Genomic DNA, 22,924 nt, shown 5'->3' on the forward strand with positions numbered 1-22,924 from the left:
CACCCCGCCCGGCTCCCCCCGGAGCACGGCCTGCTCCCTCAGGCCCGGCCACCCTTACCCGCGGCGCTGCCCGCCCCAGCCCGTCACGGCGGCCGTTAAGCACCGCCCGCCGCCCCGCGCGCATGCGCGGCGGGGTCCGAAGCCCGGGTCCTCCCCAGCCCGCGCAGGAAGATTTAATAAAAAACGAGGAAAAACGTAGGCACGTCAGATTTCAAATTTCTGTATTAATACAAAAAGCTGCCATCGCACACAAAGGAAAGGCAGGGAAAGGCAGGGCCGGCCGAGAGGCGCCCCAAGCACCGCAGCGGGGACACCGGGGGCTCCCCCGCGCCCCGCGGTGGGGGAGCGCCGCGCCCGGCCTCCCCTCCCAGGCGGCGGTCGGTCGGTCGGACGGTCGGTCGGTCGGTCGGTCGGTCGGACTATCCGGGCTCAAGCCAGGCCGGGGGCGGCGATGACCCACAGAAGTCGCTGCCGTCGCCCACCAAACTGAGCGTCACGTCCACGACCTGCGATCCTTACCAGGCTAACGGTATTTAAGTCGGATATCCTTCCCGAGAGAACCAGTTCGTTTCTCCAGTCTTAATATGACGCGGCAGTGACGTGGGAGAGCACAAGGGGGGAGGAAACAGGGTTTGTACAGCAGCCTCTCAACTTTCTGCTTAGAGGATGGCTAGAGAAATAAACCTGTCACCCCTCTGCCATCCATATTTGGTTTTCGGAGAAGCACCTAGCGCCCTGGATGCTTTCAGACTGTCCTTTCTGAAATTAACATCCGTTGCTGCAGTTCACACAGCTTCCCATAGAAACAATGAAAGCTACAGGTGCCTGATGCATTAAGATCTCAAGGGAAGCCTTCAGTTCCTCACAAGTAATCCTGAAGTTATTTTAACTCTGAAAGACTACCAGTAATCACTATTTTTGGAAAAAAAAATCTAAAATCTTGTTTTGGTCATACAGAAGAAAACTCCTGCCTAGCCACCAAATGGCATCAACTCCAGAGCAGAGATGCTCAGGGACTATTAAAATCACCAGGCATATTATGCTCAGTGTTAATTACAGGGCAAAACTACAGACCTGCAAAATCCGTGATACACTGCCGAAGAACAACCGCTCCAATCCCTGAAGTAGATTCCCCTAGGAAAAAGTAACTTCATAGGTTGCATGCATCCCTCTCTAGCTGCAGGTACAAACAGTGCACCAACCGCAACAAAGTATCACCAATAATTGGTACCGGACAGATGCTAGCTTAAAAAAAAAAGAAGAGTCTAAAAAAATTCTAAAGTGCTTAAGGCAATTCTTCATATCCCCATTTACTACAAACAATTGGACTAGCTGTTAGCAGCAAAAATTTTACATCTGTGCAAACTATTATATAACAAATGCATCCTTTAAGGGTAAAAAGTCACACATTAAGTTCATCTAGGACATCAGTTAACCTCAAACTTGCAAGTCACAACTCACAGTATGAAATACCTCAAGCTCTCTTCTAATGAAGTGTTAAAGAAAAATGACATTTTTACATCGTGCATATCAAATTTACCTTGCAGGTTGCACTACATCTTGCTAAGAAAACATTGTAATGTAAATGCTTTTAGGTAGGGTTGGAGATTACTAATGGTTCTTTCTCCCTACACATTAAGTTATTGTAAACATTCCCTTTCTTTCCAAAAAGGGAAATTTAAACAGAAACTGTAGCTGAACACCCCAGATCAAGCTGATGACTGGGCAGCATGAACAGGTCCTAGCCCATTTAAATGCCTGTTTACCCCAGTCACTTGAAAATCTCAAAACAAGAAGCATCCAGCTTAGCCCTCCTCTTTCTCAACACTACCAGGGTCCAAGTATGCAAGTCTCACTCCCTCACGTGCCACTGAGTTCATAACAGCTGAGCCCCTAGAACTCCCAGTCAGGTGTTCATAGCAGTAAAAAGGGAAGAGTAAGAAATATTTAAGATTACTACACAGACTATTTGGACAACAACAACTGTAGATAATGTGTGAAGCAGATTCAGACACTTGTTCATTTAAGAACCATGTCACCTTTCGGTATCTTTGTTTCAAGCCCCAAGCCACTAAACTGGCAGAGGAAGGTGCAGTTAAACTGGGAATTGTTTTACACTTTCCTCTACAAAAGTGGTTACAGATAACTTTTATCACAATGCAAATATTTAGAGATGCTCAAGTTCCAGATATGAAATGAACATTAAGAGCTCAACCGTCCTGTCAACTTCATGATTTCTCAAGAGAAAACTTTCTAGAGCAGGTATTAAAATGAAGAAGAAAATTTAAGTTTTCTCCTGAACATCACAACCAGTTTTTTACAGGTTCTTTCAAGGAATTTCTCCTCCTCTTGAGAAATCTTGATGGACACAAAGGACCAATTGATACTAAGAAGTTTTAACATGATTAGATGGTCTTTACAGACTAAAAGATACATAGAAGAAAAAGTACTTTGGCCCTGCAGGAAAGAAGCCAATTCGTTATGCACCCTATCAGCGTGAATTTGAAACAGTTTTCAGGTGATATTAGGGAAAATCTTCAGTTAGTAAACAGTAGATTCAAGCATGTATCTGAAAGTTATCTCCAGGCTCCTGGACTTGATTAGAGGGAAGAAAGCAGATTTAAACAGTCTACAATACACAAGTAATTCTCATTGAAAAGTTGGGATTTTCCACGAAGAATATAACATGATTTTTTTTTAGCTCTCCCGCTGCTATGAATCATTCAACTATCGTTACTAAGCTTCCAACTGGGAGTTGAGATGATGGAACACCCAGGCTCAACATTCCACTTGACTTGTGAATGAAAATGTATAACCACAGATCCAGCAGCAGATCGTATGTTAGCTGACAAAGCACTTACTCACTCTCCACTTTTTTCTTGCCCTTAGAAAAGGGGAAGGCATTAAATTGGAGGCTATAACGAGATCCTTTAGAATACAACCCTCTGAAAGCCACTCTCACAACCACATATACACAGCATATGGCAGAAGCTAGCACGAATGGGACGCTGTATGTATAAGCTACATTTCTACTGGATGAAGAAATCATGCCATTTTTGGACTTCTCTAGTTATCCAGAAAGTTCCAGGAATCCTCACTAGGCTGGTCAAAGCAGGTAGCAAAAATGTGTACCTGGGCTCAGAGGGCGCTGCCCTATCACCGGGAATTTACTGCCGCTTCTGCTCAAAGCCAGCTTTGATACTGACACAGCTGTTTGAGAAGCCTTAGCCAGCCTTGAGGTGGACTGAGAGATGTTTTAGCAATAGCTGCCTGCCCCCGCTTCTTCTATGGGGAGATGCATTTAAACTGAGGCTCTAACATCCTTGCTCCCAGCCTCAGCTGCATTGCAGCTTTGCTACCAGCAAGCAAAGATTCAATTTGTCATTCGCATGTGATGAAAATGTGAATTGCTGATTATCAGAATCCAATTAGAATAATGCCACAAGACTGGAAAACCAAGAGATGACCCAAAATTAGGAGCTTCTGAGAGAGCAGTACCATGCAGTAGTTCTTAAAAAAATGCTCTGGATTTTTGGTTCTGAACCTCTTACCTTAAATACTTCCTAGCTCAATGGCTTACTCTCGTAATGCATCTTCACTGAGGACATAAGAATGCTTTTTAAATACCTCTACATTTGTACATTTTCTGTAATTCATTATAAATGGGAGCCAAACTCTAAATATATGATATTTAAATGAGTTACTCATGGGAAACAGGAGGATTTTGTATCAGAAAAAAAAAATCACAGACTGCTCTTACTGTTTCTTTCTATCAGGCCTACAACTTCTTATAATCTTCTTTTGAAATCATACTGCTGTGGTATTTTGCCAGACTAGGCTAGCAAATCAATATTCTTTTGAAATGTAAGTTGATATCACAAGTTCTAATGGGAAGCCCAGTAATAATTATATATAGTCAAACAATTCATGTCAGGAGAGCTAAGAAAACAGTACTTGTTATATTCTTCATAGAAAAATAATATTAATAAAATTAATATTCAAGCCCATAGCAAAATGCTTAAATACAGTATTAGAAAAGTACATAGTTACAGCTCTTGATTTCTCCACCGATTTTTAAAATAGGCAACAGTTCAATTTTCTGTCTGACATTTCTGTCTGGATTCACAGTAGGTTCCTAACACTTCAGCCCCAGACTTTTGCACTATCAGTACCTAGGCCTTAAACAGCAGTAGGTAGCAAAACCAGCTTAATCCAATGCTCATAAGCTTCTGTGAGGGGCAGCTACACAGAAAAAAAAAACCATTCAGCAATAGAAGTGTTTAATAGACATTACTAGGCAATATTGTTTAGGCTGCTTGTTGAACCACTTAATCCATTTTCACTTTTCTGGAGCGTTTTCACAGCAGTTGGCACCTGCAATCCAGTACTCACTGTAAGCCCACCACACCAGATCTAAGGAAGGGGTGGGGGGTGGGGGGAGAGAAAAAAAAAACAATATTCTGAACATTATGAAGCATCTACAACTTCCTTCTCCCATCCCACAATGGAACTAACATAAAATTTATCCTGCAGCTGCATTTGTCTTCTCTCTTGCTCTCTAGTCACAGCACTCTGTAAAACATTCTAATCACACAGAATCTATTTTACAACTGAGTTACATGAAAGAATGTATTGCCATGTTTATGAATAAATTTGAGAGCTGCAATTAAGCAGCTTGTCATTTTTGTTTTAACTGTTCAGGCCAACCCAAGCAGTGCCTGTAAGACTGATATCACTAAATACCAGGGGCTGGATGAGACTAGGCTGAAGCGTGGTAAGCAAATGTTTCCTTGGATACCTTAGGAACTGACTTATTGAGTCAGCCTTAGCAATGCTAGAGGGATGACTAACACATGTACCCCAACAGTTCTGAAGCTGTCCCGTTACCCATATGTTGAAAAGAATCAGTAAGGCAACTTCCTTAGTCACCTCCAAATAAATAGTTGTTAAAAATCTGGACTCCTGTTGTCAGTACACCTAGTGAACACCAGAAATCGTGAAAGAAATTCTGTCTGATGCAAATGAAAAATCTGTTGTTTGGAAATGCTAGATGTATGGCTGCCTGAGCATGTTACTACTTTTCTATTCCTCCTCCATGCCCAAAAGAACAACTTTATTAATTGGCCTAATCACACTTTAAAATTACCATGCTGTGTTTTTTATGGGCTGAATTACAAAAAGCTAGAGATCAGTGCCTAGGCAGCTGAGTTGTTACTATGAACTAGCATGCTAGCCTCCTCTAGATTCATAAGTTTTTCCAGACCTATACCCTGCTCCCAAAGTATGATGCACTTGATGGCACCTTATAACACAGCTGAAGCCTCCAAATTCAGTTACTTAAACAAATTACTTAAGACATTAAAGGAAAAATAATACGCGATAACTAATCCTTTTCTTGTCCATTTTTTGCAAGGTTTGAGTCTTTAGAATTGCAGCAAGTTTTCACTGATTAGCTTAGAGCCACAAAAAAAGTTATGCAGGCCAGCAAAATGACTGGCAAGGAAATCCCACTAAGCTTTTAAAGAATTGAAAGCTAGAGTCTCGTATCTCACAGGGAAGCACTTGGTCTTGTTATGTCTCACGACACCTGCTCTGTCAGCTCGCAGCATCTTGGGCTCCTATCTGCATCAGTTTGGGTCAATCATTGTAGCAGGCTCATCAGCTCCCAAAATGTGCTATTAATTTACCCTACGAAAGTTTAATGACCTTAATTTACATAGCAGAGACATCCAGGTGCAGAATTCTCCTATTGGAGTGCTATTTTAAATGCCACATGAAATAAAAAAGAACACAGTTAAACATTTTTAAAAATTATTAGTCAGATGGAAACAGTGCTCCCTTTAAAGTTCCTCCTTTAAAAAACAATTAAGTCCTCAGTAAACTGAATTCAGTGCTAGAAACTGCACAAAATATTATAGATACTGACCGTGAAGCCTGGTAATAATGGTTGGGCAAACTTTGTTCTGAAGGTGTGTAACAGTTCCTTTGAGTTTGCATTATAAAATGCAAGCTGACCTGAAAGAGGCAGAAAAGAAGTTGAAATACATGTTTAAATGCTATTGCTGTGTAACATTTTGTAAAACTGATTCTTTTCCAGGGAAAGGTTTCCAGAACATACTAAATACAGTCCAGACGACTGAGAAATTCTCAGTTAGCAGCTCTGTTATACAGATGAACCCAGGCCATCTGACACTACAAGCACTATTACACAAACAGCTCTGGGCCTTATTTTCATGGCAGACTGTATCAGTCTGGAAGTAATGTACTACTTTAGCCTTGTACTGCTTCATCTTGACACGGATAAGTTTTTAGCTGTATCTCATAAGATGGTAATTTACCTCCATCAAAGTCGCAGTATACCCCTATTCTGTCAGGAACGGGCATATCTAAAGTCTTGGTTTTATTATTATGTTTTGCTGAAAAAGTGGTTTGCAGCCAGTTGTTGATATGGATGCACCAGCTTGAATTTGTCTTTCCCAGCTGGTCAAATTTCCCCAGGTTTCTGTATGTTACTCCCACGCTGTAGGATTTGCAGTCCTTCTGGGCTCTCACCTCCCAGTAGTGCTGTCCACTTTCAACAGCAGTGTCTCCTACCAAAAAGAAATATACATTTAGTTGCTATAATTAAGTGTACCTTACAATGTTTGCTTCCTTATAGGCACCACTGATTTCTTCTGTTTTATTTTAAGGTGAAGACTTAGAAACACAAAAATCAGAACTATAAGGAACAAAGAAACCTAATGTACAAGAAAATTGGGTATAAATATAAAACAGAATAATGAGACAGTTTTTACTTACACTCATTGAGCAAGATACATTTAGCATCAATTCACATTTAGTCGTAGTGAATGTCAGTCACTAAGAGCTTTGTAATAAAGAGCTTCAACAGACTTCAAGACACTTGCTGTAGCACAAAAATCTGGTGTTAGATAGGCAAAACTACCTCTGTGCAGGACAGCATCAAGTACACAGCCTTGAACAACCACAAGTTTTCCCTCAAATTCTTACCTAATATGCCCTCCACAGCATTACATCTTTAACAGAAGTAAGAGGTTCACCTTACCCAACACTGTGTATGATTCACCGGTAAAACGATCTCTGCTGCCCCTTGCCAAGGATCTTGTGCTAATAGATGTCCTCTTTGGAGACGGTGCACCACTTCTAAGAAGAAATGGACTGTTCAATATTTGGACGCAGTTATAGAAATGCACGCTCAAGTTTTCCCGAGTCAATTAGGGTGCAATAAACATACGTAAGCTACTAAAATGGCACATTAGTTCAGCCACTTAACACCTCTAACAGCATGCATGCACAAGAACTGAGAGAGAAGAGATGCGAGCCAGAAAAAAATAGAAGACATTGTAAAAAAACTAGTTCAGAAGCAGCTGAGAAAGGAAACAGCAGGGAAAAAAGCAGATGTGTGGCACATGGTTTGAATGAACACCTGTATAAAACAGATTTTGCCTGTACTACACAGAACCTTAGAAAATTCATGTTTCTGGCTTTCTGCATAAGATTCCTAATAAGTCTTGTAGATCAGCTATAACAACCAGATAAGTATGTGTAGAGGGCTGATATTGAAGGCCAAGATGCCTAATTTCCACTGGAATTTAAACACCAGTGAATGGGAAAATAACATCAATTGTGTTAAAAGTAGGTTTCTCAGCACATGTATGGCTTCTATAAGTAATCAAAAAGTATAACCGAAAGAAGAAAGTAATAAAATTGTGATAATTTTATTTCAAAATACACACAATGAAGATGATAGAAAACCCAAGAGTGTCAATTCTGAACACAATGTATATTAAAAAAAGATGAAGTGAGGCTTCCAGACTTTAATGCATTGCAACTCTCCCCCCACACGCCTCCCCAAAAAATTCAAACACCAAAAGTATATTGAAGGGTGGGGAATTTATTTGATTATATTAACTCAAAGACTACAGAAAAGAAATTGTGTCACAACACATTGTGCTGAGAAGCACATAGCAACTCCACAAAAGTAATTTAAGACTCTAATGTCAATCAAGAAAGGATTAGATTTCCTAATCATACTTTTCAATAGCATTCTCAGGAAGCAACAGTAAAATACAAGACATGCTTTGCTCAGAAACATATTCTAATGAGCAATCAGTTGCATAAAAGAAGAATTTTAACTTAATGAGGTTTTAAAATGTTTTATTTTACCTTGGTTATGTCATCAAATATAATTCCTAGCAATTTAACCATTAAACAAAATGAAGGCTATTTGCAAATTACAGTGAATACTAAACCTCAGTAGCCAGAGAATCATATCTGCTTATTATTTTAAAGGCAATCAGTAGCAAAGAATTTTTACCCCTCAGAAATAGCTATGCAGTTTGCAGCTTAATTCCATTGACAAAAAAAATTTGAAGTACAAAATAGGTCTCTGAAATACACGTGAGAAGTTATTTTCAAATCCTCATCTTCCGTAGTCTATCATACATTAGCCTTAGAAGGGTTACCATGCACAAAAGAAAGTTCTCTCTCCAGCTTTTACTTCAGCTACAATTTGGTAAAGCTAATTGCTTCTCAGATATCCACTAATACAGTGAAGTTTAGCTTTTTTCTTTTCTGATTTGTTCAACACTGATTTCAAGTTTTCTGGAATTGTTCCCAAGTAACATTTCGTAAGGGGTTGGAAAACAGCCCTTTTGTCTGGTACCTTCATTAAATAAAGTCATATGGGAAACAAAAGCTGAGTGGTATAAGCTGTCATACATAAGTATGCTAGAACCTCTGGTTCATCTTCCTGACCAAGTTTGTCTAATTCCAGTTACAGAAGTCTACAAGAAATCACTGATGAAAAGGCTGTCTGCTTTAGCATCACCATTCAGCATATAGATTTGCCAGTACTGATCAGAAGACAACTAAGCTTCTAAATTGCTTGCAAGAGTTCCATGAAGGGGTAAGCATATATTGTACATGTGCACCACATCAAATGCTTTTCAGTTTTGTTAACATGCAAGAGGCTGTAGTTTACTTACCAAACAAAAAGGGAACAAGTGATAGCATGGGGAGAAAAAAGCAAAGCGAAGAATTAAGGCATAATTTCAGGGGGGACCATCACTCTTTGCAGATTCCATACTGCTTCAAGTGCATCAGAGACCATTCACTCACACTTCCAACAAAAGCTGCTGAAATTTTTCTATTAGATTCAGTATAAATGAGTTATGCAGAAAGCAGTGTGGCCACTTAGAGAATTGCCATAAGAAAAATGCAGATGTTTTGCTAGTATTTTCTCAAACTTAGGAAGGCATTAAAGGGTCCTCAATATAATTATTTTGTTTAAATCTTCTGTAAATGGCCACTGCATATGCTCTGTCCGCTCAAATTCTAACAGCCTTTAACAGGTCAGAAAACAACACTAAATATTTGGCATAAAAGTTTGGAAAAACAGTTGGGTTTGAGTTTGGGTTTTTTGGTTGGTTTTTGCCCCCCTGCCCCAGTGCTTAGGTCTCCATTCCAATAGGGAAAAGCAGGAAATTTTATAGCAGAAAGTCAGTTTGGTGCCCATTTTCCAATACAGCACAGTTTCTATTATCTAGTATAGTAACTAGAAACTACAGAAACTATCATTTCTTCCACTATTCAGTGACCAGATAGTCTCATCTCATGGTTAGGATTGTTGCCTAATAGCACTGCAGTTGGTCTCAGTCTTCTCATCCGTTCCAGCAAATAAAACGTATTCCAAGATATAGCCCCTTTTGGAGAAGAAAGCTCAAGGAGGGATATCAGAAGTTACCCAGAGACTTTTTTCTAGTGTAATAAATATATTACAGATCATTAAGCATTTTATTGCCATTGTGTCTTTCCAACCATTGAAAGCTGCACATTTGATGTTTAAAACAATTATACTGCAACTTTTTTCCACCAGTTATGGAGCTAGCTACAAATTTTCCCTCTAATGCAGACAACGTTGCATGGATACTATTAACAGGGAACACAAGCCTCCTGCCAGGATCAAAGCTTATCTGAATCTCCTGCTAGAAAAGGTCAGCCTGAGATGCCAAGTTGAACAGGTGACCATGCCCTTCTACCACAGCAAAGGCCAGAACCAGGGAAGTTCTTTACCAACAGCTACAAAGAGAGACCAAGGTATCAGACTCCCAGAGCCTCTTGAGCAAGTGGCGATATCTCCAAGGCAGCTTTAAAACTTAAGTTTAGCAGAAATCAATATGATTTGTGTAGTAGAACTATCAACACTGCACGGTTTCAAGAGTTCATTTTGCCTACACAAACTTAATTGCTGATCTCAAGCCAAAAATATATCCACCTGATGGATGAATACAGAGGAGTAACACCTACAAGAAATTAGGAACCTGGGCATTTGTTTTGGTCCCACAACTTCTAAACTAGTGAAAAAGTGCAAGGGAGCAAAAACAGAAGTAATTTCTCAAACAGGAATTTTATTAGAAAAATAATGAAAAAATTTTGCACTAAACCACATAAATAGGACAGTATTTTAGCTGCCTTGACGTATCCAAAAAGAGACTCTCATTTGAACAGTTGGTTCTGCAATTAGAATTGCCATGAAGCCTTTTACACATGCCACCAGGCTAAAATTCAACCTCTTTGAAAGTGTAAAAACACACTTTTCCTCTGATGCCTAGTAATAGCTATAGCACAAGTTCAGAGGCAAAAGGTTTTCAGATTCCAAAATAATAACTAAAAAAATTATTTTAAAATTCTCAGAAAGGAACTCTACTGCATTTGTAAAAAATATAGTGTGCCATCATGTGCCAGAAGGTTAGGTAAGCATCAATATATCTTTAAGTACCAAGAATCTTTGTATCAACACCAGAATATGTAATGCCCTTCGAACCATTGCAAATCAGGTCTCCTACACACTAAGATGTTCCTCCAGGAAGACTGTTTTCCAGTCACTACAAAACATATATATAATCTCTGTGAATCTGAATTAAACTTCAAAATAATTTTTAAAAGCGTATGTTTACTGTTACTGGTAAAGGCTATTAGATTTATTTCTTACTACATCAAGCAAAGGAAAGTAGCATAGACTCCCAAAGTAACTAGGTGCTCGATCCTAGGAATAAGAGGTATATTATCACCTTCTATTGCTCTTCAGCAGAGGATTGTGGCCACTGTCAACAGAAATAAGTAGTCATTAAGCAACTTCTATTACCACAGGATGTTATCCCCATTTTTAAGGTGCCACTAAAACTTATTCTACCATGCTTCTGGCAGTATATGCCTATAGGGAAGGTATTTGTTCATAAATTATCTCAAGCAGTGCTCTTTATACCAGAAAGCACACGCTGAAAGACAATTGTCTTTGAGGAAAAAGCAGCCAGCAGTGTGGTCAAGGTGAGAGCAATAGACACTGTTCACACCTTGACTTTAGCAAGGCTTTTGACCCATTCCTACACAGTATCCCCAAACCTCAAGAGGCAAGATACAGTCTGGGTAGTGGGCCACAGACCACATACAGAACCAGTTGAACACCTGGCTCACAGCTATGGATAGTGTTCTCCAGATGGAAGAACGCCACACAATAGGACAGGCTGGGGGACAACCAAGGGAAGAGCAGCTGGGAGTTGTGGTCGGCAACAGGAGCTGACAAAAGGTGGACAACAACTGTTGACAAAACACTGCACTGTGCCCTTGTGGCAGAGGTGGCCAACCACATCCTGGGCTGTAGCAGCAAGACAGCAACCAGGAGGCCAAGGCAAACGACTGCTCCTCTCAATTTGGCACTTGCCAGACTGAGCTTGAAAGTCCTGTGTCCAGGTCTGGGCTCCACAGGACTACACACTGACATACTAGAGCAAGTCCAGTGGAGGGCCAACAGCACAATTAACAGACTGGAGCGCAGGAAATCAATTGGGTTTGCTCAGCCTCAGGAAGACAAGAGCTAATTGCTGTCTTTAACAATGTAACAGGAAGGTACACAGAAGACGGAGCCAGGCTCTTCTCGGAGGGGTGCACACTGACAGGTGAGAGGCACTCACTGCACCACAGGAAATTCCAATCAGATCATGATATCCCTCCCCTCCACTGAAGGTGGCCTGGAATAGAGGCCCAGCAAGCTAACATATTCTTCATTCTTGGATATATTCAAGGCTCAGCCAGAGTAGACTGATCCAGTGATGTTTTTCCAACCATATTTATTCAATGATTCTGAATAAACCACATCTAAAAGCCTAACACTCCACGGTTGACCAAGAATTCTGTTGAAGTTACTTAAGGGCTTTTCCAAGATGACAATAGTTGGTAAATATGTTTAGGGGCTGCCACTTTTACAAGAGTTATGTTCCATTATCCATTGTCTTTTACTATCTGTTTTTTTTTTTTGGGTACCTTTTTCCTTTCCAGTGAGGGTTATGAGGTAACAAATTCAAACACTGATAATACCAATTTATTTAACCTTCGCTTTTTTTGAAAAGACAAAGCAGCCAGCTCTTTCCTATTTTATATAGTAGAAAAGCTGCCTATTCACCTGTACTGACCTGCAACAGAACTACATCAGTTGCTGACATTTACTTTATCTACTGTATTGGGTTTACGTGGCAAGTTTTTGGTAGCGGTGGGGGCTGCAGGAGTGGCTTCTATGAGAAGATGCCAGAAGCTGCCCCATGTCAGACAGAGACAGTGCCAGCTGGTTCCAAGACAGACCTGCCAAGGCTGATGGCCAAGGCTGAACTCATCAGTGATGGTGGCAGTGCTTCTGTGATAACATATTTAAGACCAGGCGATAACGGCCGCACGAGAGCAGCTGGGAGAGAGGACTGAGAATATAGCCACCCTGCAGCCCATGGAGGACTGCACACCAGAGCAGGTGGATGTGCCCTGAAAGAAGCTGCGGCCAATGGAAAGCCCATGCTGGAGCAGGCTGCTGGCAGGACCTGTGGGCCCATGTGGGACTCGCACTGGAGCAGTCTGTTCCTGAAGGACTGCACCCCATGGAGGAGGCCCACGCTGGAGCAGTTTGTGAAAGACTGTCTTCCTTGGGTGGGACTCCACACTGCAGCAGGGGAAGATTGTAAGGAGGCCACACACAGTGAATACACCACAACCCCCACTTCCCACCCCCCTGCGCTGCTCTGGGGGAGGACGTAAAGAGGTCAGGAGTGAAGTGGAGCCTGGAGGAAGGGAGGGGCGAAGTATTTTAAGATTCGTTCTTATTTCTCATTATCCTACTCTGACTTTTGATTGGCAATAAATTTTATTTCCCCAAGTCAAGTCTGTTTTGCCTGTGACAGTAATTGCGGAGTGATCTCCCTGCCCTTATCTCAACACATGAACCTTTTGTGATATTTTCTCTCCCACTGTCCAGCTGAGGAGGGGAAGCGACAGAGCAGCTTGGCAGGCACCTGGTGGCTACCCAAGGTCAACCCACCACATCTACAAGTTATTTCAGTGCCTTGAATGCCACCCTAATAAATGGACTTTAAAAATAATTAAATCCTGTTCATTGATTAAGACACATTTCAAATAAATTCCATCTAATACCTCTGCATCTGTGTGACAGGGGAAGGGAAATTAAAACATAAAAATTTCTTCCAGAGAAAGATTTCTGAAAGAAAATTCCTTCAGTGTCCCACTGTCCTCTAGTGCTTTAATTCCCCCTGCCCTCTTTGCTTATTTGCCAGATGAGACAACCCAGGCAACAGAAACATTTATGAAACAGGGTTCCTACCTGCTTTTATTTTCCTTCCCTTTTGTTTTTTCTTGGCCTTTGCCTCCAGTAGGATCCCATTCAACATAGGTATCTTCAACTTTCAAGTTCAGATGAGATGAAGTACTGTCCAAACTGAACACAAACGCTGGTCAAGACAAAATGCAAAACAGTGAAATGGTGCAATGCTCTCTCCCAACAGTGGCTATTCAAAGAAAATTATAGAAGCAGTAGTAAGAGTAAGTAAGCTGCAGCAGAGCACTATTCCGCTTAACTGAAACATCAGCTTTTCAGTCTGATGCTTGTAATCAAGTTAAGGAGCCCTTTAAGTAAAGCCCAACTATCCACCTTCAGTGCACAGGTTACAAAGTAAGTTTTTTTCATCTTTATAACACTGTAGTATCCACACTTAAATGCACCTCATGCTTTCTGCTACAGCCTACTCCCTAGATTCTTAAAATCATGAATGATTTCAAAAGGCATCTTGTTTTCAGCGCTCTGCAGCACTGATTCTCCAACAAGACATTTATGATAAATAAGGATTGCAGACTTGGAGAATACTAAATTGACAGGGTAGCACATACAGGCCGAGTTGAACTGTGACTCCAACTGCAGATACAAGAACAGTAGAGGATGCATGTCACCTAGAAGAGACTAGGTATTTGTTGCAGCCAAGTCCTTCATCCAAGAGAACAAAACTAATACAACAGGCCAAGTTCCCTAAAGATGTTTATTTACAGACTATTCTGTAAGTGTCCCAAGACCATCAGATATTATTGTGTGACTCTGAAAGAAAGTATACTTGAGATTTTAAGAGTTTAGAGCTCAACAGTACACAAGCCTAAAAACCAATAAGTTAAGTACATGGATGAGGATACCGAGTTTCTACAGTCTGATTATTAAAGAAAGTGAACTAAATGTTCACACAGAAATAATGAAAATAATATGGGAAGCATGGTAACCGTCCAAATACTCAAAATCAGAATTATTTTTCTGGTGTTGGAGTAAAGAATATAAGTGGGTATTAAATGGATATTATATATCTGATAATGACTCTTGCTTAAGAGTATTAAAATTGTTTTATAAAGTTACCAGAATGCTCATCAGCTCATTCAAACTGCATATAGCTTTGTTTTTCGAAGTAACATTCACAAGTTACAGAATTTATATTTTAATTACCCAGTTCACATCAGTCATTTTGCCCTTTACACTACAGATTTGGCTACAATTAAAGTCTCAGGATTATAATCTCCATTATAACAGTTAAGTTTTGTGTTCTTTGATCTGATCACAAAACATGACTTCCATGAAATTTTTCTTCTAGTTTATTTACAAAACGATGTTAGGAAGCCACCATCCTCAGACTAACTGATTTCTAACACAATGACTTAATCACTTCAGCAGTTTAGAGCTGCCTATTTTTTGAATACTGATAGTGATCGGAATGTACAGCTACAAAGTCAAAAAAACCCTTTTCAGCTCTTCCTACTTAGAGAAAGCTATTACCTGTCACATGCCAAGTACCAATGACCAGCCAACTCCACCAACCCTAAGAGCCCTATACCAATGCTCAGCCACAACATTCATTTTCCCTTGCTATATGTTGGCATGACGTAGCAGCACATAATACTGTCAATTCACAGTTCAAAACAACCACTGTCAAGCTCTGATGGAGAAAGTTACAGTGCTACCTTATTTTTAGCGTCTGAATGCTACAAGGCTAGCTTTATGCCAAGAAGCTTCTTAATGCTTTACAGAAATGGTTTTCCTTTTCACTTAGGACACGTTTCAGCAGTGCTCATACAGAAGCAGACTTAATAACAAGTTCATATATGAAGGCAGAACAGCAAGTGCAGGGTTTTCACTACACCTAAGGTTAGAGTCTTTCAAATTTTACCTTTGGTTTCCAGAGTCACGGGATCAGAGTATTCCCCTGCCACAGCTTTGTTGCAAGCTTGTACTCTAAGGTTCATGTATTTTGTATCAAATTTCAGACCTAAAAAGTGAATGTTTAGAAACTTGAATTGATATTAATTACTGATAATTTTTACAAGACTAAGTTCTATTCCATGTAGCTGTTGTCCATTTATCTCAATCTCCAAAAAACAGCTTAAATATTAGCATGACCTTTATGTAACAAATGATTTTTCACAAAACCTCAGTCAAAATAAAAGGCCACGCCGTTATTGTACAAACCACCCCAGGCTTATGTGAAAGTGGGTATTTTGCAGAACTTCCAAGCATAAAGAGTTGTATCAACACTCTCAGTTTTGAAGCATAAAAAACCTTTACCTGATAATGTATATTCAGTAGCTTTAATATAGTCTATCAGTTCCCAACGCTGTTCATCTTTTACTCGAGGAAGCCCATCAAAGTTGGTTTTCCTATACTCCAGTACAAAATGATCAATTCTGCTGTCTTCTTCAGGCATTGTCCACGATACTGTTATGCAGTTATCAGCAACCAGACATGCTGCTAGATCTATCTCTGGAGCTTTAGGGACTGCAGAAACACAAATATATACATCAGTTTAAAGAAGTGAATGAACTGAATATTAATATGTTTCCTTGGATTTACAGAGTTCAGAAGTCGCCCTTGGGCCAGTAACACTCATTCCTATTAGATCTATTCCATTAGCAAAGGACAACAGAAGACTAGGCATATCACTTCACATGCATGTCACAAAAGAATAAATATGCATTAGCTCTAGAGTGAACATATGTTTGTTTGGTCAATAAGTTGGGCTGATCCCCTTCTGCAAGCAGTGAGGACATGAGACAGTAGAGTGCACTTAAAATTATGAACCTACATTTAGAACACCACTACAAAGGAAGAACATTAAGAAGTGAACTTTTATTTCTGAGTCTTTGGAAGGCAATTATAGCTGCCGCCCTCAAACAGCATCACTTCAGTTTACTTTGACCACTACAATTAGGGTTGTGATCAATGGAGCAGAGTCTGGATGGAGGCCTATCACTAGCGGTGCTCCTCAGGGGTCTGTGCTGGGTCCAGTCCTGTTCAACGTATTCATCAGTTACCTGGGTGAAGGGACAGAGTGTAACCTCAGCAAGTTTGCTGATGATACCAGGCTGGGAGGAGTGGCTGATACACCAGAAGGCTGTGCTGCCATCCAGCGAGACCTGGACAGGCTGGAGAGCTGGGCTGAGGGGAACCTGATGAAATGCAACAAAAGCAAGTGCACCTGGGGAGGAACAACCCCATGCACCGGTTCAGGCTGGGGGCTGAACTACTGAAAAGTGGCTCCACTGAGAAGGACCTGGGAGTGCTGGTGGACAAGCTGACCATGCGCCAACAATGTGCCCTTGTGGCCAAGAAGGCCAACGGTATCCTGGGCTGCATTAAAAGGAATGTGGCCAGCAGATTGAGAGAGGTTAGCCTCCTCCCCTACTCAGCCCTAGTGAGACCACATTTGGAGTGCTGTGTGCAGTTTTGGGCCCCCCAGTTTAAGAAGGACAGGGAACTGCTTAAGCAAGTCCAGCGGAGAGCTACCAAGATGATCAGGGGACTGCAGCATCTCCCTTATGAGGACAGGCTGAGAGACCTGGGTTTGTTCAGCCTGCAGAAGAGAAGACTATGGGGGGATTTCATCAATACCTATAAATATCTGAAGGGTGGGTGTCAGGAGGATGGGACTAGGCTCTTTTCAGTGGTGCCCAATGCCAGGCCAAGGGGCAATGGGCACAAATGGGAACACAAGAAGTTCCACCTCAATATGAGAAAAAACTTCTTTCCTGTGAGGGTGCCAGAGCAGTGGAACAGGCTGCCCAGGGAGGTTGTGGAATCTCCTTCACCAGAGACATTCAAAACCTGCCTGGACACGGTCCTGTGCCCCCTGCTCTGGGTGTCGCTGCTCAAGCAGGTGGGGTTGGACAAGATGATCTCCAGAGGTCCCTTGCAACCCCTACCATTCTGTGATTCTGTGAATTAGCAGTGTAAATACCACAACCATTACCATGGACTTCCGGAGGGCAGAGTTTGGCCTGTTCAGGGCACTGGTTGGGAGAGTCCCTTGGGAGGATGTCCTGAAGGGCAAAGGAGTCCAGGAAGGCTGGGCTTTCTTGAAGAAGGAAGTTTGCAGGTGCAGGAGCAGGCTGTCCCCATGTCCCACCAGAACAACCAGCAGGGAAGAACACCTGCCTGGCTGAACTGGGAGCTTTTGCTGGCACTCAGGAAAAAAAGGAGAGCCTATCACTTTTGGAAGAAGAGGCAGGCAAAGCAAGAGGAGGACAGATACCTCATCAGGTCTTACAGAGAGAAAATTAGGCAAGCAAAAGCCCAGCTAGACTCAACCTGGTCACTTCTGTAAGGGATAACAAAAAATACTTTTACGAATACATTAACAACAAAAAGAGAACCAAAGAGGATCTCCATCTTCTGTTGGACACAGAGAGAAAGATTGCCGCTCAGGATGAGTAAAAGGCTAAGATACTTAATGCCTTCTTTCCCTCAGTCTTTCACTGCCAGACCAGTTATCCCCAGGATATTCAGCCCCCTGAGCTGGAAGATGGGGACAGATCGCAGGATAAACCCCACCATAATTCAGGGCGAATCAGTTGATGACTTGCTGTGCCACCTGGATACTCACAAGTCTGTGGGGCTGGACGGGATCCACCCAGAAGTACTGAGGGAGCTGGCGGAGGAGCTTGCCAACCCACTCTCCATCATGGATCAGCAGTCCTGGTTAACAGGGGAGGCCCCAGATGACTGGAAGCTTGCCAACATGACGCTCATCTACAAGAAGGTCCAGGCAGAGGATCCAGGGAACTATAAGCCTGTCAGCCTGACCTCGGTGCTGGGGAACGTTATGGAGTAGTTCATTTTGAGTGTGTTCACCAGGCCTGTGCAGGACAACCAGGGGATCAGGCCCGCCCAGCAGGGCTTCATGAAAGGCAGGTGCTGCCTGACCAGCCTGATCTCCTTCTATGGCTAGGTGACCCACCCAGTGGATGAGGGAAAGGCTGTGGATGTTGTCTACCTGGACTTTAGGAAAGCCTTTGACACTGCCTCCCACAGCATCCTCCAAGAGAAGCTGGCGGCTCATGGCATGGATGAGTATACTCTTTGATGGGTAAAAAACTGGCTGGATGGCCAAGCCCAGAGAGTTGGGGTGAATGGCGCGATATCCAGCTGGCGGCGGGTCACAAGCGGGGTTCCCCAGGGGTTCAGTTTTGGCGCCAGTCTTCTTTAATATCTTTATCAATGATCTGGATGAAGGGATCGAGTGCACCCTCAGGAATTTTGCAGACGACACCAAGTTGGGTGGGACTGTTGATCTGCTCGAGGGTAGGAAGGCTCTGCAGGGGGATCTGGATGGGCAGGACAGCTGAGGTCAATCGTATGAGGTTTAACAAGGCCAAGTGCCTGATCCTGCACTTGGGCCACAACAACCCCGTGCAACGCTGCAGGCTTGGGGAAGAGTGGCTGGAGAGCTGCCTGGTGGCAAAGGACCTGAGGGTGCTGGTTGACAGCCAGCTGAACATGAGACAGCAGCGTGCCCAGGTGGCCAAGAAGGCCAACTGCATCCTGCCTTGTATCAGGAATAGTGTGGCCAGCAGGAGTAGGGCAGTGATCGTGCCCCTGTACTTGGCACTGGTGAGGCTGCACCTTGAACATTGTGTTCGGTTTTGGGTCCCTCAGTACAAGGAGGACATTGAGGTACTGGAGCGTGTCCAGAGAAGGGCAACAAAGCTGGTGAAGGATCTGGAGAACAGGCCTTATGAGAAGCAGCTGAGGGAACTGGGGTTGTTTAGTCAGGAGAAAAGGCGGCTGAGGGGAGACCTTATTGTTCTCTACAGCTCCCTGAAAGGAGGTTGTAGTGAGGTGGGTGTTGGTCTTTTCTCCCAAGTAACTAGCGATAGGATGAGAGAAGATGGCCTCAAGCTGTGACTGGGGAGGTTTATGTTTGATACAAGAAAAATATCTTTCCTGAAGGAGTAGTCGGTTATTGGAACAGGCTGCCCAGAGAGGTGGTGGCATCACCATCCCTGGAGGCATTTAAAAGACATGTAGACATGGCACTTCAGGGCATGGTTTAAGAGACATGGTAGTGTTGGGTTGACAGTTGGACTGGATGATCCTAGAGGTCTTTTCCAACCTTAATGATTCTATGATTCTAATAGTTTCCAGTAGACGGTAAGCAGTTACTTAGTTTTCTTTCCTTTTCATCCTGTGTCTTGAAAGAAGGGGAAAGAATTCTTAAGATTTACTAAAGAAAAGACTGAAGTTTTATTTATAGACAATAGAAGTCTACTTCCATGAAATCAAAGAGCACATAAGTGACTGGAAAATATTTTTCAAAAGAAGGTATTTGCATACTCTTTGTAGCATCTAAGTTACATTCAAGGAAGACTTTTGCTGGAAGAAGTGAAAAAGATGCTTTGTTCTTTGCAGGTTTTGGAGGAGGGATCTACAAACACTTTTCCTTTGTTTCAGCGTTCATGTGATCTTGAAATAGATATAAAAGTGGCCTGCAAGTCAATATGTCAAGCAGGAGCATCAAAAAAGTGCAATACTGAAGCATCTGTAGATCTTACAGAACTGCAGGTTTTGTTTGTCAAAAATCATCCCTTTACATAATCTCAAACCCTTAACTCTCTTAATTCTGTATCGTTATGTCCCAGTAACCAAGTCCTAATTGCATACAGGTTGCCATTATGCAGCTGAAACAACTATTTCCTGAACAGATTGTTAGCCACGGCTTCCCTCCACAATGACCAATGACAATCAGCATCACATTAATTATCATTGAGTCAGAGATGAGTACTTCTTCCATCTAGAGACAAACACCTCCTAGGTATAGGAGGTCCATTAGAAGCAGAAGGCCGAGTGTGCTTTATTCACACTACTTCACACCTTCTCACACTTTCCCTTTGTGATGTGTTCAAGTATTTTAACCTAGGACTACTTTCACCTCTCACATCCCCACAGTTTAAGCCAAGCAGGAATTACACTGAAACTGGTGGTATAGGCTTAAAATGCTTGAGCACAAATAAGCAGCACAGAAGAGTCTGAAAGCAAAAGTATTTAGGTTTGTACTGGTTTTGGCTGGGACAGTTACATTTCTTCATAGAGGCTTGTATGGTGCTATGCTTTGGATTTGTGATGGAAACAGTTTCAATAACACAGAGCTTTTAGGTATTGCTGAACAGAGTCACGGGATTTTCTGCTTCTCAACCCACACCACCAGTAGTAGGTACACAAGAAGCTGGGAGGGGAGACAGCTGGAACCCCAGCTGACCCAAGAAATTTCCACACCATATGAGGTCATGCTCAGCATATAAAGCTGGGGGAAGAAGGAGGAAGGGGGGGCGTTCGTAGTGACGGTGTTTGTCTTCCCAAGTCACTGTTATGTGTGATGGAGCCCTGCTTTCCTGGAGATGGCTGAATACCTGCATGCCCATGGAAAGAAATGAATGAATTAACTTATCATGCAGCTTTTGCTTGACTTAAACTGTATTTCAACCCACAAGTTTTCTTATTTTTACTCTCCTGATTCTCTTCCCCATCCCACCACAGCAGGGGGGAGTGGGCAAGCAGCTGTATGGTGCTTAGCTGCCTGCCAGGGTTAAACTACAACAAATCTCAAGTGTTAAAAACATGTATTTTCCATCAAATTTCAAAGTCATCCAACAACAATTTGAGAATAACATCATCATTTGCCTAAGATTCCTTCTTAGGCAAAAGAAAAGTTAAGGTAAGGGCAGGTATTTCAGAACACATGCCTGTAGGTTTAGCTACCTACCCCAATTATTTTTGTCATGGTATAAGATACCAGCTAAAGAATCTTCCATGTGTTTGGAGTGACCAAGTCTTCAGCACAATTCTAGCAAGCAGTGTTCAAGTGCCTGCATTACCACAACAACAAACCTGTTTTCAGTCTCCCAGGCAAGGACATTAATATTTTGCCTGCAACAGTTTGAGCTATCAGTATTGGGTGTCAGAGTAATTTGATAGCTTGGTGCTACAGTAGAAGAAAGCAAGACTAATATACAGTTAATTTTCCTGTTTAAAAGTCAAATACCCAAGCAATTCAAATGCCTACATATTTGATAAGGACAATGTGTGTACAAGAAAGGTCATACTAAATATCTTCATCTAGATACAAGAGTTTGTTCATACTTGCTCTTAGATCTTTACACTCCCATTCCTGTTAAACATGTGATCAGCTTACCTACCTTGTACCCTTATCTATGAAATACAGACCCATGACTGCCACCCAGAGTCTAACTTCTCAGGCAGCCAAACACCACACAGCTGTTTGCTCACCCCCCACACTAGTGGGATGGGGGAAAGAATAAGGAAAACAATAAAGCTTGTGGGTTGAGATAAAGACAATTTAATAGGACAGAAAAAGAAGGGAAATTATAATGATAAAAGAATAGACAAAACAAGTGGTGCACAATGCAGTTGCTCACCAACCGCTGACCGATGCCCAGCCAGTTCCTGAGCAGTGGCCTCACCCTCCCAGTCAGCCTCCCCAGTTTTTTTGTTCAGCATGATGTCATATGGTACCGAATACCCCTTCGGTCATTTGGGACAGCTGTCCTGGCTGTGTCTCCCCCAGCTTCTTGTGCACCTCCAGCCTCCTTGTTGGCAGGGCATTATGAGAAGCTGGAAAATCCTTGGCTTAGTGTAAGCACTGCTCAGCAACAACTAAAACATCGGTTATCAACATTATTCCAATCCTAAATCCAAAACACAGCACCACGCCAGCTACTAGGAAGAAAATTAACTCTATCCCAGCCAAAACCAGGACAGACTAAAAGACAAATTTCAGCCTAGACACTGCTAGCTGACCACTAGGAATAATGTTGGTAATTTACTACACTTGGTACCACATACTGTATCTCCAGCATACAAGATAAATGGGCAGAAATGTAAACTGATGCTGCCAAGTCCTTAACAGATTTGGATTAGTGACCTAGAGACAAAAGAATTTACACTCCTGCCAGCAGTATTCTTGTCAATGTATTCCTGGTATCAGTCAAGGGCAAAGTGGTTTAAACAGGAAACCAATATGAATAAAAAGACATAGAAGATATATACTGCAATACTGTACCTAAGTTTACTTTCAGACAGTAACAAACAGATGCATCAATACACATTTTGTATACTGGTAATATCGCTGCTCTTGTAGATTACCCCTCTCTCGCATTTCAGACCACATCACCACCCTTGCAGGCAACATATCAGTTTACAGTTCTGTGCCTAACACTACTGCAAATGACTGACTTCAGAGTGTCATTA

At 42.0% G+C, this 22,924-nt stretch overlaps 1 protein-coding gene across 7 annotated transcripts in view; it reads right to left on the bottom strand.

Annotated features, from left to right (window-relative positions):
* Positions 1–204: 204 nt before the first annotated feature.
* The window catches only part of FSD1L (fibronectin type III and SPRY domain containing 1 like), a 40,849-nt gene continuing 18,129 nt past the window's right edge, over positions 205–22,924 (bottom strand). For 2 of the 7 annotated variants that reach the window (XM_064437838.1, XM_064437837.1), the window contains 9 exons: positions 17,631–17,843; positions 15,950–16,159; positions 15,555–15,653; positions 13,679–13,805; positions 11,091–11,123; positions 7,064–7,161; positions 6,339–6,590; positions 5,927–6,015; positions 205–4,413 (listed from right to left, as the gene is read on the bottom strand). In XM_064437838.1, coding sequence (XP_064293908.1) covers positions 4,294–4,413; positions 5,927–6,015; positions 6,339–6,590; positions 7,064–7,161; positions 11,091–11,123; positions 13,679–13,805; positions 15,555–15,653; positions 15,950–16,159; positions 17,631–17,843 — 1,241 coding nt within the window. In that variant the 3' untranslated portion in view covers positions 205–4,293. The remainder of the gene's footprint in view (positions 4,414–5,926; positions 6,016–6,338; positions 6,591–7,063; positions 7,162–11,090; positions 11,124–13,678; positions 13,806–15,554; positions 15,654–15,949; positions 16,160–17,630; positions 17,844–22,924) is intronic. The other 5 variants (XM_064437833.1, XM_064437832.1, XM_064437831.1 and 2 more) reach the window with 5 other exon arrangements.

Source organism: Phalacrocorax carbo, chromosome Z (assembly GCF_963921805.1).
Source record: "Phalacrocorax carbo chromosome Z, bPhaCar2.1, whole genome shotgun sequence".
In the NCBI taxonomy this organism is placed as follows: Eukaryota; Metazoa; Chordata; class Aves; order Suliformes; family Phalacrocoracidae; genus Phalacrocorax; species Phalacrocorax carbo.